Source organism: Schistocerca americana, chromosome 9 (genome assembly GCF_021461395.2).
Source record: "Schistocerca americana isolate TAMUIC-IGC-003095 chromosome 9, iqSchAmer2.1, whole genome shotgun sequence".
Taxonomy (NCBI): domain Eukaryota; kingdom Metazoa; phylum Arthropoda; class Insecta; order Orthoptera; family Acrididae; genus Schistocerca; species Schistocerca americana.
In genome coordinates, this window is record NC_060127.1 from 121,825,802 (window position 1) to 121,846,509 (window position 20,708).

Genomic DNA, 20,708 nt, shown 5'->3' on the forward strand with positions numbered 1-20,708 from the left:
TGTTGTTTTGCGTGGCACTATCACAGTACAGGCCTACATTAATGTTTTAAGAACCTTCTTGCTTCCCACTATTGAAGAGCAATTCGGGGATGGCGATTGCATCTTTCAACGCGATCGAGCACCTGTTCATAATGCACAGCCTGTGTTTGAGTGGTCACACGACAGTAACATCCCTGTAATGGACTGGCCTGCACGGAGTCCTGAACTGAATCCTTTAGAGCACCTTTGGGATGTATTAGAACGCCGACGTCGTACCGACGTGGATACCTCTCCTCAGTGCAGCACTCCGTGAAGAACGGGCTGCCATTCCCCAAGAAATCTTATAGCACCTGATTGAACGTATGCCTGCGAGAGTGGAAGCTGTCATCAAGGCTAAGGGTGGGCCAACACCATCTTGAATTCCAGCTTACCGACGGAGGGCGCCACGAACTTGTAAGTCATTTTCAGCCAGGTGTCCGGATACTTTTGATCACATAATGTAGCTGCACAACGTGTAGCAAGAGAGGATGAGGATCTGGAAGGTACTCACAGGCATGAGGAGCCATGACGACTCCAGTATCGTGGCCACATGTGTCAGGTTTCTCTGTTGAGGGTGTAGGGCGCGAACAGCTCGATCGATGCGGTCCCAGAGATTCTCGATTGGGTTTAAATTTGGGGAATCTGGCCGTCAGGAGAGTACAGTAAAGTCATATTGGTGGTCTTTGAACCACACACGTACTTTACAAGCTCTGCGACACAGTGTATTGTCATGCTGGTGGACGCCATCGTGCAGAGGGAAACAAACTGCGTGCAGGGGTGGATATGGTCCCCAAGGAATGATGCATATCTGTGTTGATCCACTGTGCTTCCAGAATGACCGGATCACCCAGAGAATTCCACGAAAATATTCCCGACATCATAATGCTCCCTCTCCCGACATGGAAGCTTCCGACGACGTCGTACATCGCCAACGGTCATCTGTCTGATGATGCATAAAGATCCCTCCTGTCGTAACTCAGTGGGCGTTCAGTTGTGGTACTGGTGTGCAATTTCCAGCCTTCGTCTCCGATGAACAATAAGCTTGCGTGTATCAACCAGGCGCCTGATATGGAGCATTGTGCTGCCACCTACTGCCAGGTACTCCACATCAGCGAACCTCAGTAGTCATTAGGCATCGTGAGAGAGCAGAATGGGTCGCTCCGCAGAACTCACGGACTTCGAAAGTGGTCAGAAAAGAGAACCATCAGTATGAATATCAAGAGCTCAGATGGAAAACCAGTTCTAAGCAAGGAAGGGAAAGCAGAAAGGTGGAAGGAATATAGAGGGTTTATACAAGGGCGGTGTACTTGAGGACAATATTATGGAAATGGAAGAGGACGTAGATGAAGATGAAATGGGAGATATGATTTGCGTGAAGAGTTTGACAGAACACTGAAAGACCTAAATCGAAACAAGGGCCAGGGAGTAGACAATATTCCGTTAGAACCACTGATAGCATTGGGAGAGCCAGCCGTGACAAAACTCTTCCATCTGGTAAGCAAGATGAATGAGACACGCCAAATACCTTCAGACTTCAAGAGGACTATAATAATTCCAATCCCAAAGAAATCACATGTTGACAGGTGTGGAAATTACCGAACTATCAGTTGAAAAAGTCACAGCTGCAAAATACTAACACGAATTCTTTACAGACAAATAGAAAAACTAGTAGAAGCCGACCTCGTGAAAGATCAGTTTGGATTCCGTAGAAATAATGGCTCACGTGAGGCAGTACTGACCCTACGACTTATCTTAGAAGATAGATTAAGGAAAGGGAAACTTACGTTTCTAGCACCTGTAGACTTAGAGAAAGCTTTTGACAATCTTGACTGGAATACTCTCTTTCAACGAAGGTGGCAGGGGTAAGATACAGGGAACGAAAGGCTATTTACAATTTGTACAGAAACCAGATGGCAGTCGTGCGAGTCGAGTGGCGTGAAGGAGAAGCAGTGGTTGGGAAGGGAGTGGAGACAGGATTGTAGCCCATTCCTGATGTTATTCAATCTGTATACTGAACAAGCAGTAAAGGAGTAGGAATTAAGATTCATGGAAAAGAAATAAAAACTTTGAAGTTTGCGGATGACATTGTAATTCTGTCAGAGACAGCAAAGGGCCTGGAAGAGCAGTTGAACTGAATGGACAGTGTCTTGAAAGGAGGATATAAAATGAACATCAACAAAAGCAAAACGAAGATAATTGAATGCTGTCGAATTAAATCAGGTGATGCGCTGGGACTTATATTAGGAAATGAGAAAGTAGTAGATGAGTTTCGTTCGCTATTTGGAGACCAAAATAACTGATCATGATTGAAGTAGACAGGATATAAAATGTAGACTGGTAATGGCAAGGAAAGCGTTTCTGAAGGAGAAAAATTTGTTAACATCGAGTGCAGATTTAAGGGTCTGGAAATCTTTTCTGAAAGTATTTGTATGCAGTTTAGTCCTGGATGGAAGTGAAACGTGGACGATAAATAGTTTAGACAAGAAGAGAATAGAAGCTTTCGAAATGTGGTGCTACAGAAGAATGCTGAAGATTAGATGGGTAGATCACATAACTAATGGGGAGATACTGAATAGAATTGGAGAGAAGAGTAATTTGTGGCAGAACTCGACTAGGAGAAGGGATTGATTGGTAGGACACATTATAAGCCGTCAAGGAATCACTAATTTAGTATTGAAGGGCACAGTGTAGGGTAAGAATCGTAGAGGGATGCCAAGAGAAAGAATACACTAAGCAGATTCAAAAGGATGTAGGTTGCAGTAGGTACTTGGAGATGAAGAAGCTTGCACAGGATAGAGTAGCTTGGAGAGCTGCATCAAACCAGTATCTGGACCGAAGACCACATCTACAACAACAAGTCAGAATGTTTTTGTATATTATTTCTGATTATTGCAGTCTGGTAATTTAAAATGTGGCAGCCAGCCCCCAACGTTTCAATCAAGGTATCTGGTTGCTTGAAGTTTGCGACACTGTGCATGCGCGGCTTTCCGCGTGGGTCTCGTTACAGATAGCGGTTCGTTGGCACCCGCAACAGCAACGCTTCCTACCCAGGCTGTCTACATCGGAGGTAAAGAGTGGCACTACTGACAACTCTTTGAAATCCGGGAGTAAACTGCAGGGTGCAAACGGCTATTTACAACTTGTAAAAAGAACAGACGACACTTATAAAAGTGGACGGGTGCGAAAAGGAAGCAGTGGTTGAAAGGGATGTGACACACTGTTGTAGTCTACCGCCGATGTTATTCAATCTGAACATTGTGAGACCTTAACTTTTCCCGGCGAATCGAATGTTCAAATAACTTACGAGTTTACTGCCGGGTGACGTCGTCGAACACCGCCGATATTTCGACAGGAGCACACCCTACCATTCTCAACGCACAAATGCAAGGAAAAAAGTGTGCAAGCAAATTTAATGCTTCGGTTCATAGAGGAGAGACAAGGAAGACACCACACACAGAACATGTGTCAACATAACCAAAGATAACCAACATCAGAAAAATCTATGGTTACTATTAATCAACAGGTGAGGTAGCACTAATTCTGTCCCTCTGTTATTTGATGAGAGACAGAGCCGGATTCCAAGCAGCATTTAAACAAAATCCACCATCTCTGTTAATTAGGTTGCTTGATAGTCTGATTTCAACAGCTTCCTTATTAACACTGTCCCAATAACTTGACGTGCAAGCCACAATCTCCGTGTTGTTGTATTCCATAGGATGACCGGTGTCGAGGCAATATATTGGTCAGACAATCAGGACTGTGGAAGACCGGTGTACTGAACATAAGCGTCACACACGCTTACAACAGCCGAGCAAATCCCCTATTGCAGAGCATTGCCTCGACGCCGGTCATCCTATGCAATACAACAACAACGAGATTCTGGTTTGCACGTCAAGTTATTGGAATAGTGTTATTAAGGAAGCTGTTGAAATCAGACTATCAAGCAACCTTATTAACAGAGGTGGTGGATTTTGTTTAAATGCTGCTTGGAATCCGGCTCTGTCTCTCATCAAAAAACAGAAAGACAGAATTAATGCTACGTCACCTGTTGATTAATAATAACCATCGGTATTTCTGATGTTGGTTATCTTTGGTTATGTTGACACTTGTTCTGTGTGTGGTGTCTTCCTTGTCTCTCCTCTATGAGCCGAGGTATTAAATTTGCTTGCACACTTTTTCTTCTTTGCATTTGTGCCTTGAGAATGGCAGGGTGTGTTCCTGTCGAAATATCGGCGGTGTTCGACGACGTCACCCGGCAGCAAACCCGTAAGTTATTTGAATTTGAACATTGAACAAGCAGTAAAGGAGGCAAAAGAAAAATTTGGATTAGGAATTAAATTATGAGAACAAGAAGTAAAAACTATGAGGATTCACGACGGTGTAATTCTGTCAGGGATAGAAAGGACATGGAAGAGCAGTTGAACAGTAGGTAGAGGCTCTTGAAATGAAGATGTAAAACGAACTTCAACAAAAGTAAAACAAGGAAAATGGATTGTAGTCGAATTAAATGAGGTGATCCTGAGGGAATTATATTAGGAGACGAGACACTTAAAGAAGTCGATGAGTTTTGTCATTTAGCCAGCAAAATAACTGATGATGGCCGATATGGAGAGGATATAAAACGTAGATTTACAATGCCAAGAAAAGCGTTTCGGAAAAGAAGATATTTGTTGACATTAGTTATTAATTTAAGTGTTAGGAAGTCTTCTCACGAAGTATTTGTATGGAATGTAATTATGTATAGAAGTGGAACATGGACGATAAACAGTTTAGACAAGAAGAGAATAGAAGGTTTTGAAATATGGTGTTACAGAAGAATGCTGAAAATTAGGTGAATAGATCACGTAACTAATGAGGAGGTATTGAATATAGTTTGGGGGGAAAGAAATTTGTGGCACAACCAGACTAGAAGAATCGATTGGTTGATGGTTGATAGGACACATTCTTAGACATCAAGGGATCACCAAAATAGTATTGGAAGGTAGTCTGGCGGAGGGCGGGGGGGTGGGGGGTGGGGGTGGGGGTGGGACGGAGGACTGTAGAAGAGAGAAGAGTAGAAGAGGACCAAGAGATGAATACAGTAAGCACATTCAGAAGGATGTAAGTCGCAGTAGTTATATAAGGATGAAGAGGCCCGCACAGGCCATTGTAGTATGAAGAGCTGCATCAAACCTGTCTACTGACTGAACTCCACAACAACAAGATATACACACATCAGACATGTATTACAGGCTTCTGAGAGTGCCTTGTAAAGAAAATGAAGCTAAACATGCGAGAACAAAAAACAAACAACGTTTTATTTAGTTGCATAGACATACCACATCTCCAAGAAGGTAACACTAGTAATTCCACATTCAGTATTTCGCTAGCCAGAGTGAAAATCGCAGTGACTACGGCGAATGAGGTTTTTTGGGGGTTGCAGTTTTTGTCTAAAAGACGCTTATTGTAATCACAAGTGCCGGCCGCGGTGGTCTAGCGGTTCTAGGCGCTCAGTCCGGAACCACTCGACTGCTACAGTCGCAGGTTCGACTCCTGCCTCGGGCATGGATGATTTGCAAGCGCTAACAATCACCGACAAGTGGCAAGAAGGGTGGAAGCTTACACTGAGTATTCTGAGCATCAGACACAGGTAGCTACTATTTATCTGTACATGCTCACTTGCCATATTGAGGGGCAGTGTAATTTGGGAGTGCTTTGCGGTGACTGAATCTGTTTCCTCAGAGCAGCCTCAGATCTTAGATGAAAATATGTGCTAGTTCCTCATTACAGTACTGCAATACAATAAGAAGATAAATGAAATTAAACATTTTCATGACATAGCGTGCTACCACATCCACACTCTTGTTTCATCATGTTTAAAACAATGGCTGTGGCGTTAGTAGCTGTACCGGTGTACGAGGTTGTAAACAGCTGTGGTAATTGCTGCGTGTTGTGCTGCAGGCTTCTTGAGCACGGGGGACCATGTGGTGCCGGGGAACATGGGCTTCAAGGACCAGGTGATGGCGCTGCGCTGGGTCAAGGACAACATCGCCAGCTTCGGCGGGGACCCCAACAACGTCACCATCTTCGGCGTCAGCGCAGGGGCGTGGTCCTGCCACGCCCTCGTCCTGTCTCCATTGGCCAAGGGTACGTACGTAACTACACATCATAAAAAAACAGAACACCTTGAACGACTAGAGATGGGACGCTCTTATTCACCAGACATGTACATTAGTATCTTCTGCAGAATTGATTAGCATTTAAACCACGTTGGACCGCGGGGACAAGGTCAAAAATGATATCGCGGCGCGACACCACCTACTGTTAAAACTCTTGTTGTCGCTATAAACCGAATGGATCAGTATGACCTGAGCAGACGTGGAGGATGCCTCCCAGATGTATGCACGAACTGTACCGTCAAATCAGTGAGTTTGAAAGAGGGTGTATTATTGTATTATTGGTGTGAGAGTGGGATGCATCCATCTGGCAAACTCCTGCAGGTGTGGTACGAAGTGTTTCGGCAGTGCAGCGGGTGTGTGCACAGTGGCGAAGGGTAAGGACGGGAGGGGGGAGGGGGGGGGGGGTAGCTGTAGAACAAGACGAGACCAGGTCGCACCACCCAAACCGCCACCCCCAAATCCCCTTCCCCAGCCACTCTGAGAATATCGCGACACCTCATCCGAATTGCTTTGCAGGACAGATCTCCGTCCTCCTCGGCTCTGGCGCAACAATTGGTGATAGTCCATCGCCGTTTATTACTGCATGGGTTAAGCGCGCGTCGACCAGTTCTCCGACTACGTTTGACGAATGTGCAGAAACACGCTATATGGCAATGGCGTATGGAACGACGCCACTGGGGACGCATTTTGGTTCCTCGCAGACGGGGGAACGGTGTCCGCCCCCGGTAGCTGAGTGGTCAGCGCTACAGAATGTCAATCCTAAGGGCCCGGGTTCGATTCCCGGCTGGGTCGGAGATTTTCTTCACTCAGGGACTTGGTGTTTTCGTAATCATCATCATTTCATCCCCATTGACGTTCAAGCCGCCGAATTGGCGTCAAATAGAAGGACTTGCACCCAGCGAACGGTCTATCCGACGGGAGGCCCTAGTCACTCGACATTTACATTTAGGAGGAGCGGCATCACAATGACTGCATTTGCACAACGCATACAGCACCAGATGAAGTGGTGTGGGGTGCTACTGGATATAATCACAAATCACAGGTTCTGCTTGTCAGTTGACCTACGTGAATGAGACCCTGCGACCTGTGGCCATATCCTTCCTTCACAACACCCCAGACGCCATTTTTCAGCAAGGCAATGCACGACCACATGTTGCTGCGGAAACACGTGCCTCTTTGGTGTCACAGGATGTCCTGGCCCACCATATCACCATACATGTCGCCAATCGAAAATGTGTGGGACATGGTGAAGTGACGTGTGCAGCACTGTGACCCTACGCCAGCTACTGCAGATGAACTTTGTATGACAATACCAAAGGACGCCATTCGCGCATTGTACGCCCTCGATGTCAACACTCATGGAACATCGTCAGTGCAGTGTGGATGGCAATACCAAAGGACGCCATTCGCGCCTTGTACACGTTGATGCCAACAAGCATGGAACAAGCTAACAGGGGTCAAGGAGGACCCTGTGCCTACTTGGCAACAGTCAAATGCTGAGCTGAGGTGACAAAAGCTAATCAGTTCTGCGGAATATACTAATGTACACGTTCTGCGAATATGAACCCTATCTCTAGTCGTTCAAGGTGGTCTGTTTTTTCTGAACATGACTATACCTGTCACCACATTTCGGGACGTGTACTGCGTAAAAGGTATGACCATATTTTATTCTATTGAATAAAGAACACTGCTCGATGAAATATTATTTAAGGGAACACAACACAGCATTCCTGAACTTCGTCAGAAGAAGAGATCTTAAGTTCACCGAACAAAATACACTCATGCTCATAAATTAAGAATAATTGCAGAACGTGGTGCCACACAACATATCGAACGCCGACTCAAAACATGCCCATATATGGCAATGTCACGGGCACCAGCGACGTCACAGCCGGTAGCTAGCGTACATAAGGGCGCACCAACAGCCCACTGACAGTCATGACAATGGCCAAGGAGTGCTTGGCCGAAAGCTCGTGTAGTTTTAATCAATTGACGCGGTTGGAAACCCGAGAACATTTTATTCACACACGTTGTTGCTCGTGGGAATCTCCCAAAAGCAACAACCAGGATCAAACGAAGAATTGTAAACAGCTGAGGCTCGGTAATAGGTTAAGTGAGGACTCAACTCCCATGTCCAAGATCGGTGGGCGACGAACTTCGTAGCACTCGCAGGCAGCACCTCACATTCCAACTGCGCGTGCACACCACCAGCGGCTCTGGCCCGATTCCGCGCGGTGGGGGATTTCTTGCTGCTCCTCGCCAACTGACCGACTGCCCAGTCCCGGAAACGATGAAAGGACCAAATATACGTCGGCCGATGAGACGACCAACCGAACGACCAACCAACGGTCGTTCTCCTCCAATGTCGCTCCGTCGGACAGTTCATCTGTGTTGTCAGCGGTCGGCGAGCACTGACTGTCCGCGTCTCACCGGCGCTCCGTCCCAGACTGCACTGCTGCTGCGTCCCGACTGCACTGCTGATCCGTCTCCAACTCACTGCCGGACACACGTTGTTGTTGTCGTGGTCTTCAGTCCTGAGACTGGTTTGATGCAGCTCTCCATGCTACTCTATCCTGTGCAAGTTTCATCATCTCCCAGTACTTACTGCAAACTACATCCTTCTGAATCTACTCAGTGTATTCATCTCTTGGTCTCCCTCTACAATTTTTACCCTCCACACTGCCCTCCAATGCAAAATTTGTGATCCCCTGATGCCTCAGAACATGTCCTACCAATCGGTCCCTCCTTCTTGTCAAGTTGTGCCACAAGCTCCTCTTCTCCCCAATTCTATTCAATACCTCCTCATTAGCTATGTGATCTAACCATCTGATCATCAGCATTCTTCTGCAGCACCACGTTTCGAAAGCTTCTATTCTCTTCTTGTCCAAACTATTTATCATCTATGTTTCACTTCCATACATAGCTACACTCCATACAAATACTCTCAGAAACAACTTCCTGACACTTAAATCTATACTCGATGTTAACAAATCTCTCTTCTTCAGAAACGATTTCCTTGTCATTGCCCGTCTACATTTTATATCCTCTCTACTTCGACCATCATCAGTTATTTTGCTCCCCAAATAGCAAAACTCCTTTTCCTAATCTAATTCCCGCAGCGTCACTTAATTTGACTACATTCCACTATCCTCGTTTTGCTTTTGTTGATGTTCATCTTATATCCTCCTTTCAAGACACGGTCCATTCCGTTCAACTACTTCTCGAAGTCCTTTGCTGTCTCTGACAGAATTACAATGTCATCGGCGAACCTCAAAGTTTTTATTGATTCTCCATGGATTTTCATGCCTACTCCAAATTTTTCTTTTATTTCCTTTACTGCTTGCTCAATATACAGATCGAATAACATCGGGAATAGGCTACTACCCTGTCCCACTCCCTTCCCAACCACTGCTTCCTTTTCGTGCCCCTCGACTCTTATAACTGCCATCTCGTTTCTGTACAAATTGTAAATAGCCTTTCGCTCCCTGTGTTTTACCCCTGCCTCCTTCATTGAAAGAGAGTATTCCAGTCAAAATTGTCAAAAGCTTTCTCTAAGTCTACAAATGCTAAAAACGTAGTTTTGCCTTTCCTCAATCTAACTTCTAATATAAGGCGTGATTCAGCCGTGGTCTAGGGATAGCGTCTTTGATTCATAATCAAAACGTCTTCAGTCCCGGGTTCGATCCCCGCCACTGCCTAAATTTTGATAAATAATCAGCATTAGCGGCCAAAGACTTCCGGCATAAGAAGTCAGCCTCACTCTGCCAACGGCCTTGTCAAAGAGGGCGGAGGAGCGGATAGAGGTTCAGGGCACTCTCTTGTCCTAGGGGTGGGAAATTGCCCCTAAAGGCGGAAGAATCAGCAATGATCAACGACATGAGGATGCAGAAGGCAATGGAAACCACTGCTTTAAAGACACGTAACGTGTATCCACAGGACATGTGGCCTGTAATTGAAGAAGTGTCATGATGATCTCTCCATTGGCAAAAGATTCCGGAATAGTCCCCCATTCGGATCTCCGGGAGGGGACTGCCAAGGGGGAGGTTACCATGAGAAAAAGATTGAATAATCAACGAAAGGATAAGGTTCTACGAGTCGGGGCGTGGAATGTCAGCTTGAACGTGGTAGGGAAACTAGAAAATCTGAAAAGGGAAATGCAAAGGCTCAATCTAGATATAGTAGGGGTCAGTGAAGTGAAGTGGAAAGAAGACAAGGACTTCTGATCAGATGGGTATCGGGTAATATCAACAGCGGCAGAAAACGGTATAACATGTGTAGGATTCGTTATGAATAGGAAGGTAGGGCAGAGGGTGTGTTACTGTGAACAGTTCAGTGACCGGGTTGTTCTAATCAGAATCGACAGCAGACCAACACCGACAACGATAGTTCAGGTATACATGCCGACGTCGCAAGCTGAAGGTAAACAGATAGAGAAAGTGTATGAGGATATTGAAAGGGTAATGCAGTATGTAAAGGAGGACGAAAATCTAATAGTAATGGGCGACTGGAATGCAGTTGTAGGGGAAGAAGTAGAAGAAAAGGTTACAGGAGAATATGGGCTTGGGACGAGGAATGAAAGAGGAGAAAGACTGATTGAGTTCTGTAACACGTTTCAGCTAGTAATAGCGAATACCCTGTTCAAGAATCACAAGAGGAGGAGGTATACTTGGAAAAGGCCGGGAGATACGGGAAGATTTCAATTAGATTACATCATGGTCAGACAGAGATTCCGAAATCAGATACTGGATTGTAAGGCGTACCCACGAGCAGATATAGACTCAGATCACAATATAGTAGTGATGAAGAGTAGGCTGAAGTTCAAAACATTAGTCAGGAAGAATCAATACGCAAAGAAGTGGGATACGGAAGTACTAAGGAATGACGAGATACGTTTGAAGTTCTCTAACGCTATAGGTACAGCAATAAGGAATAGCGCAGTAGGAAGTACAGTTGAAGAGGAATGGACATCTCTAAAAAGGGCCATCACAGAAGTTGGGAAGGAAAACATAGATACAAAGAAGGTAGCTGCGAAGAAACCATGGGTAACAGAAGAAATACTACAGTTGATTGATGAAAGGAGGAAGTACAAACATGTTCCGGGAAAATCAGGAATACAGAAATACAAGTCGCTGAGGAATGAAATAAATAGGAAGTGCAGGGAAGCTAAGACGAAATGGCTGCAGGAAAAATGTGAAGACATCGAAAAAGATATGATTGTCGGAAGGACAGACTCAGCATACAGGAAAGTCAAAACAACCATTGGTGACATTAAAAGCAACGGTGGTAACATTAAGAGTGCAACGGGAATTCCACTGTTAAATGCAGAGGGTGGAAAGGATACAGTGAAAGCCTCTATGAGGGTGAAGATTTGTCTGATGTGATAGAAGAAGAAACAGGAGTCGATTTAGAAGAGATAGGGGATCCAGTATTAGAATCGGAATTTAAAAGAGCTTTGGAGGACTCACGGTCAAATAAGGCAGAAGGGGTAGATAACATTCCATCAGAGTTTCTAAAATAATTGGGGGAAGTGGCAACAAAACGACTATTCACGTTGGTGTGTAGAATATATGAGTCTGGCGACATACCATCTGACTTTCGGAAAAGCATCATCCACACAATTCCGAAGACGGCAAGAGCTGACAAGTGCGAGAATTATCGCACAATCAGCTTAACAGCTCATGCATCGAAGCTGCTTACAAGAATTATATACAGAAGAATGGAAAAGAAAATTGAAAATGCGCTAGGTGACGATCAGTTTGGCTTTAGGAAAAGTAAATAGACGAGAGAGGCAATTCTGACGTTACGGCTAATAATGGAAGCAAGGCTAAAGAAAAATCAAGACACTTTCATAGGATTTGTCGACCTGGAAAAAGCGTTCGACAATATAAAATGGTGCAAGTTGTTCGAGATTCTGAAAAAAGTCGGGGTTAGTTATAGGGAGAGACGGGTCATATACAATATGTACAACAACCAAGAGGGAATAATAAGAGTGGACGATCAAGAACGAAGTGCTCGTATTAAGAAGGGTGTAAGACAAGGCTGTAGCCTTTCGCCCCTACTCTTCAATCTGTACATCGACGAAGCAATGATGGAAATAAAAGAAAGGTTCAGGAGTGGAATTAAAATACAAGGTGAAAGGATATCAATGATACGATTCGCTGATGACATTGCTATCCTGAGTGAAAGTGAAGAAGAATTAAATGATCTGCTGAACGGAATGAACAGTCTAATGAGTACACAGTATGGTTTGAGAGTAAATCGGAGAAAGACGAAGGTAATGAGAAGTAGTAGAAATGAGAACAGCGAGAAACTTAACATCAGGATTGATGGTCACGAAGTCAATGAAGTTAAGGAATTCTGCTACCTAGGCAGTAAAATAACCAATGACGGACGGAGCATGGAAGACATCAAAAGCAGACTCGCTATGGCAAAAAAGGCATTTCTGGCCAAGAGAAGTCTACTAATATCAAATACCGGCCTTAATTTGAGGAAGAAATTTCTGAGGATGTACATCTGGAGTACAGCATTGTATGGTAGTGAAACATGGACTGTGGGAAAACCGGAACAGAAGAGAATCGAAGCATTTGAGATGTGGTGCTACAGACGAATGTTGAAAATTAGGCGGACTGATAAGGTAAGGAATGTGGATGTCAGAATCGGAGAGGAAAGGAATATGTGGAAAACACTGATAAGGCGAAGGGACAGGATGATAGGACATCTGCTAAGACATGAGGGAATGACTTCCATGATACTAGAGGGAGCTGTAGAGGGCAAAAACTGTAGAGGAAGAGAGAGATTGGAATACGTCAAGCAAATAATTGAGGACGTAGGTTGCAAGTGCTACTCTTAGATGAAGAGGTTAGCACAGGAAAGGAAATCGTGGCAGTGAGTATTGCCTCACGTAGGGTGAGTATTGCCTCACGTGTTCCAACATTTCTACGGAATCCAAACTGATCTTCCCCGAGGTCGGCTTCTACCAGTGTTTCCATTCGTCTGTAAAGAATTCTCGTTAGTATTTTGCAGCTGTGACTTGTTAAACTGATAGTTCGGTAATTTTCACATCTGTCAACACCTGCTTTCTTCGGAATTGGAATTGTTATATTCTTCTTGAAGTCTGAGGGTATTTCGCCTGTCTCATATACCTTGCTCACCAGATGATAGAGTTTTCTCAGATCTGGCTCTCCCAAGGCCGTCAGTAGTTCCAATGGAATGTTGTCTACTCCTGGGGCCTTGCTTCGTCTCAGGTCTTTCAGTGCTCTGTCAAACTCTACACGCAGTATCGTATGTCCCATTTTATCTTCATCTACATCCTCTTCCATTTCCATAATATTGTCCTCAAATATATCGCCCTTGTATACACCCTCTATATAATCCTTCCACCTTTCTGCTTTCCCTTCTTTGCTTAGAACTTGGTTTCCATCTGAGCTCTTGATATTCATACAAGCGGCTCTCTTTTCTCGTCCTCGGCTCATTTATTACATTCGAACTGAAAATATGTTGAGGGATTCTGCAGCCACCTGAAGTTAGGAGTATTGGTCTGTAATTTTGCGGGTCCATTCTTTTACCCTTCTATATACAGGAGTCACCTGCGCTATTTTCTAGTCGTTGGAACTTCGTGCCGTGCGAGAGATTCATGATAAATGAAAACTAGGTAATGGGCCACTGCCGCAGAGCACTCTTTCTAGAACCTAACTAACCTAAAGACATCACACACATCCATGCCCGAGGCTTGCGAGCGTAGCAGTCGCGCGGTTCCGGACTGAAGAGCCTAGAGCCGTTCGGCCACCGAGGCCGGCTCAGACATTTCACTGGCGCTGTGTGGAGGATCTAGTTCAGAGTAGAGGTGATTTTGTAATGTTTGAGTTTTTTTTTTTCCGTACCACGCTTGGGTCCACTCACTCCGGCTACTGTGCACATGGTCCAGAACGTTTATTTGAACATATTCGGTAACCAAATGTCGCCCTTTCATCTACGTACTTACCATGAGTATGCTGTCAATACTTCCATCTTCAGGATGACATCAGCTGCGTTCACAGGGCTCCACGGATACGTTCCTGATTTGACGAACATACAAGTATCCTTACATCACGTGATTTTAATCCAATTAACAAATGTCTGGGCCTAATTGAAACAGTGGGTGAAACGTAGCAAACAACATCCCCACATTTTAGTGGTTCTACGGAATCTAATCACAAGTGAATACCCTCCTGTACTTATGGCTGATCTGAAGAAAGATGTGGTCTGCCATTCCAAATTGAAGCCACTATCAACGCTAAAGGCGGTGTAACTCGCTATGAGCGAGATATCTCCTGAGGGTTACTCATGTTGCAAGGGGAGACAACGACGTTGGGATCACGGATTTACTTCAGGCTTGGTGCCCTTTAGTAGGCAATTAAAAGAGCACAATGCACGAGCAGTAAGGTGCAGTACTCTGGCAATTCCGAGAAGCTTCAGGCGTCTATTATGGAACTCATATATCTGTTCGTAGGTACCGGTCAAGTGGTTAGCATTTGGACTTCGTAAGACCAATATGTATGAAGCAACGGTTCGACTCTCCCTCAAACCTTCATTTCTGCAGTACAAATGTTAACTACGTGATATTCAAAAAATTTGCACCCTACACTATTCGTTCTTGCCACATTAGCAGCATTCCACCGCTACATAGGTTATCTGCCAAGTGCTGCCTGCCGCTATGTCTGCAGCTCGAAGTGTCGAGGTACAAGGTAGTTTAGGATACCTTACCAGATTGCATGTATAAAACATGTCGTAAATCATCACAGGGATATGTTTTGAGGAAAACTCTATGAGCTTTTTCATTTACCTTTCGACAGTTGTAAATATGTTTATTCTAATAATTATATTTAACTAAAAATAATAATTAGTCAAATAACATGAAATTCACTAAAACTTCATGCAAATACACGTGGTTTTTTAAAATTGTATTACCTTACAAATGTTAAATAAATTGAACAATATGACCAGTGATGAAGAAATCTAGACTAACAATTAAGTCTGACCTGGAATACAACCATCGCTTGATACAACGTTATCTCACTAATCTCAAACGGTAACCACTTTTTTATGTTATTTTGTTCGTTGCATTTGTTCGGGGCGGATGTCCATGACACTCCGTCAAGTTCATCGTTGATACATTCACTCATCTTATTATTATTATTATTATTATTATTACACGCGTTACAAGCCTTTTATCACACCACGCGAAACGTTTATGACTACTTGTTCTTCCTGTTCTTCCAGTACTCCTCCATTCGTTCACTAAAGGCTCTCTTCCTTTCTTCCGTCCACTTTGGCCTTTTGGCTTTAGGTGCTGTTTTCTCTGACATCACTTCCCACTCGTACATCTTGCACCTAGAGACGCCTTTGTCCATGACGTCCGCTGAATCTATCTGAGCTCTTTCCAGATCAATTTTGACTTGTGTCATCCAGGGTGTAGTGGTCTTGAGTCTCTGGGTGTACCTGAGGATTCTGTTGGTGTCTGGTCTGTGGAAGTCTGCTTATGTGTCCATAAAATTTTAGGCACCCCTTTCTAGTGTCCGCTGCGATGTTGGAGAACTTCTCTGTGATGTCCCTGGAGTGAAGCCTCCATCGCCCGTGAGTTTCAGCCCAATAATTTTCCTAACGATTTTTCTTTCCAGTGTGAGAATGTTCTACAAGATCGGCCTTTGTGTGTAAGATCAGTGTCTCACTAGCGTATAGGACCTCAGGTTTGATTGTTGTAGTGACGAATTTTGGTGCAGGTGGACAAACATTTCTTGTTATAAATATCCTGTCTTTTGTATAAGGCTCTCGCCATTTTCAATGACCTAGTGTTCTGGGCAATTTTCTCCTTTCCTGTCGGTTCGAGCACTTCATGTAGGTACTTAAAGTGTGTGACCCTGTTGATCTTGCCATACTTTGTGATCAGATTTGGAATGTTTAATTTCGTGCAAAAGAACTCAGTTTTCTGAAAGGAAATCTGTAGCCCTACTTTTTCTGCCCATTCTTTGAGTACTTCTATCTGTCTGATTGCTGTAGTTTCGTTATCTGTGAGTAGTGCCAGATTTTATTATTGTTATTATTAAAGTGGGCAGCCATCCCTCTGACCGCACACGTTGAGCTAGTGTGCCGGCACCACTTAACCACCAAGAACTCTTCCAACACCTACGTAAAGATACATCAGTTACATAATAAATAAACTGGAATCAGTCTTGATCACATAAATTTTTTAAAGTGGTGACCGATTTCGATCTTATTATAAGATAATCTTCAGACCATTATTGACTGCTGGAGGCGGTGGTGCATGGCAACCCTCTTGTGTGTGGCTGGTGGTGTACTGCAGTACAAGCAAGAGGGTTGCCATGCGCCACCGCCTCTGGCAGACAATTATGGTCTGAAGATGATCTTATAATAAGATCGAAACCGGTCACCACTTTAAAAGATTTATGCGATCATGTCCGCTTCCAGTTTATTTATAATAATTATAGATCTCTGTTTCCTATAATAAGAACTATGTTTTTTAAAATGTTAAAATTTACATAACACACGCGTAAAACTTCTGTTGCGATTTTCTCGCAATTGCCAGAGCAGTGCGACTTACTACTTGAGCATTATGTTGTTTTAATAGCCTACTAAAGGAGTAGTTCTCTGCAAATTGACTCTCACTAAATTTTGAGAAAACACAGTTTATAAAATTCTGTACAGTAAATGGCACAACACCATTGATAAATATAGACTATGAACAGAAGTTTGTTGCTAAGATAGAATATTCAAAATTTCTGGATGTGTGCATTGATGAGAAATTGAATTGCAAGAAACACGCGGATGATCTGCTGAAACGGTTAGGTGCAGCTACTTATGCTATTAGGGTTATTGCAAATTTTGGTGATAAACATTGTGGTGTCACCGCCAGACACCAACCACACTTGCTAGGTGGTAGCTTTAAATCGGCCGCGGTCCATTAGTACATGTCGGACCCGCGTGTCGCCACTGTCACTGATCGCAGACCGAGCGCCACCACACGGCAGGTCTCGAGAGACTTACTAGCACTCGCCCCAGTTGTACGGACGACTTGCTAGCGACTACACTGACGAAGCCTTTCTCATTTGCAGAGAATATAGTTAGAATAGCCTTCAGCTAAGTCAATTGCTACGACCTAACCAGGCGCCATTAACAGTTTATAGTCTTGAACGTACCGTCCAGAACGATGTATTGAAATGATGGATTAAAGTTAAGTATTCCAGCAGCTACGTACTTTTCTTTATAGCGTTCATTACGTATCCTGTTTCAGACCTATCTCTAGCCTGCGTGAGTTTAACGCGTGCCTTTCGGCTACCTCCGTGTGGCGTGGCAGTCTTGTTACGTCACAACAAACATATCATTAAATTAGCCTACTGCGCCTATTTTCATTCACTGCTTTCATATGGCATCATATTTTGGGGCAATTCGTTATTAAGATAGAAAGTATTCATTGCACAAAAGCATTCAATCAGAGTAAAACATGGAGCCCACCCAAGATCACCTTGCAGACATTTATTTGAGGAACTCGGGATATCACAGTACCTTCGCAATACATATATTCACTTATGAAATTTGTTATTAATAATCCGTCCCAACTCAAAAATAATAGCGACGTACATAGCCACATTACTAGAAGAATGGATGATCTTCACTATTCTGGATTAAATCTCAATTTGACATAGAAAGGGGTGAACTATGCTGCCACAAAAATCTTTGGTCATTTACCAAATACCATTAAAAATCTGACAGATAGCCAACCAACATTTAAAAGCAAATTAAAACAATGTCTAAGTGACAACTCTTTTCACTCCATAGATGAATTTTCAGATATGAAGTAGCATCTGTATATATATATATATATATATATATATATATATATATATATATATATATCAATGATTTTGCGTAAAGAAAACTTACGTTAAACTGGCTCGTTCCAAGTCGTTACGAAATGTCGTATTGATGATCTACGGAACAAGCATTAATGTATGTACGTACAAAGTTTGAAGTGAGCCTGTGATCTCAACGTCGTGGCCTCGCCTTGTTAAATAAATTGCGCTTACTAAAATCAAGCTGGCTGTAGTATCACTAGAACATTCCAATGTTATTAGTGAATCTATCGCCAAGACTCCATGAGTCTTGGAGTTTAACTTCCCTTCGACGGCAATGTCTATAAAGACGGAGCTCGGTTGTACAGAGAGAACTCTTCGGCAACGGTCCTTACTCCTGTTGCATTTATTGCAAATTTATCACCCAGCCCTAAGTTCCAAGTGACTGGAAGAAAAGCGTAAATAACTCCCAGTATATTGACAACGTTGAAGAACGGACCCACAAAATTACAGACCAATACCCTTACCGTCGGTTCGCAGCAGAATAAATGACCTCGTTCCATTTTCGAATATAATAAATACCGTTCAGACGGAAAACTTTCCATTTACAAAACCGTCCGGATTTGGGAAGGATCGGTCGCGAGAAACTCAGCTTGCCGTTTTTTCTTCACATGATATCCTGTGAACCACGGATGGTGCGCAACAGGCTGTTTTCATTTTCCGGAAAGTGTTTGACACAGTGCTAACAGCAGACTGTCAACTAAGGGCCGAGCGCACGGAGCAAATTCTCAGATATGTGAGTAGCTCCCAGATTTTTTCAAATATTCAGAACAGTACGTTGTCCTCGACGGCCAGTGTTCATCAGAGGCAAGGGTATCGTCAGGAGTGTCCCCAGGATAGTGCACTGTTATTCTCCGTACACAGAAATGATTTGGCGGACAGGGTGGAGAGCAATCTGCGGTTGTTTGCTGATGACGCTTTAGTGCTCCGGAAAGAGTCGCCCCTGACTGAACGTAAGAGTATTCACAACGGCTTGGAGAGATGATGAATACCGGGTAAAACTAAATGTGGTAAAATGCAGTTAATGCCGCTGATCATGCAAAGTAATACCGGGTTATTGTAAACGAAGGACCCATTTCAAAACTTCGTATTTATTCAAGTACAAATCCATAATGAACAAGCTGTTTATCAATGAAAAGAGGAAGTTTCAAAGTTTTTTTCTTTCGTAATGTTTGATATCAATTTACTAAATTTTATAATTTGTAATTAATTAGTTTTTAATAACTATTTAATAATAAGAAATGTGATAAATGTTATAAATGTTCAATGCGGCCCCCGTTGGCTGCAAGGCAAACATCTACGTGGTAGCCAAACTCGTCCCACATACGCGAAAGCGTATCTGCTGTTGCTGAGTGCACGACAGCAGTGATCCGGTTCCGCAGGTCGTTCAGAGTGCTTGGTAGAGGCGGGGTGTAAACAGCTTCCTTCACATAACCCCATAAGAAATAGTTGCAGCTAGTCAGATCTGGAGATCTCGGTGGCCAGAAGTGCAGAGGCAGGTTCTCAGGTCCCTTGCGACCGGTCCATCGCTGAGGAAGGGAGTTGTGGTGCCACCGCCAGACACCACACTTGCTAGGTGGTAGCCTTTAAATCGGCCGCGGTCCATTGGTATACGTCGGACCCGCGTGTCGCCACTGTCAGTGATTGCAGACCGAGCGCCACCACACGGCAGGTCTAGAGAGACGACCTAGCACTCGACCCAGTTGTACAGCCGACTTTGCTAGCGATGCTACACTGACCAATACGCTCTCATTTGCCGAGACGATAGTTAGCATAGCCTTCAGCTACGTCATTGGCTACGACCTAGCATGGCGCCATTACCAGTTTTATATTGAGATTGTTTTATGTATCATCAAGAGCGATGTACACCAATTATGGATTAAAGTTAAGTATTCCAAGATCTTCGTACTTTATTTGCAATTCTCAAGACATTGTCATGTTCCAGACCTCACGCCAGTCTGCGTGAGCTTAAACGCGTGCCTTTCGGCTACCCGTCCTAGTGGATTAGCTGTCTCGCCAAGTCACTACAGGAGTCATTCAAAAAGCGTCGTACATCACAGTGCCGATGCGGTGGAGCTCCATCCCGTTGGAAAATGAAGTCCTGGGAATCTTCTGTAACGTGAAGGAACAGATATTGTTTCAACATGTCCAGGTACGTGATTCCTGTTACAGAATGAGCTGATCTTCGGTGAGTCTCTTTCGTGTTGCAGTGGTGAATGTGGATTTTCCAAATCCCATATGCGAACACTGAGTCTGTTTACTTTTCCACTAAGGTGGAACGTCTCTTCATCGCTAAAAATTACACACTCTAGAAATGCGTCGTCTTCCATCTTTCCTAGCACAAACCACAAAATGCGAGAGGCTTCTCTCCGTCATTGGGGTTGACAGCCTGCAGAAGTTGTGATCGGTACAGCTTGTACAGCAAACGCCGTCTCAGTACTTTCCATACAGTTTGTTGGGGTATTCCAAGTTCTCAACTGGCTCTACTGGTAGACTTATTGGGACTATACACTGAACTTTCTCGAATCCGTCGGACATCATCCTCCGACATAGGCGATCGGCCTGTGCTTTTTCCTTTGCGCACACTCCCAGTCCGTTTAAATTGCTTAAACCAACGGCTAATGCT

At 43.9% G+C, this 20,708-nt stretch overlaps 1 protein-coding gene across 1 annotated transcript in view; it reads left to right on the forward strand.

Annotated features, from left to right (window-relative positions):
- The window catches only part of LOC124551111 (esterase FE4-like), a 182,445-nt gene that overhangs the window by 41,808 nt on the left and 119,929 nt on the right, over nucleotides 1-20,708 (forward strand). Inside the window, exon 4 of the mRNA XM_047126050.1 lies at nucleotides 5,959-6,144. Coding sequence (XP_046982006.1) covers nucleotides 5,959-6,144 — 186 coding nt within the window. The remainder of the gene's footprint in view (nucleotides 1-5,958; nucleotides 6,145-20,708) is intronic.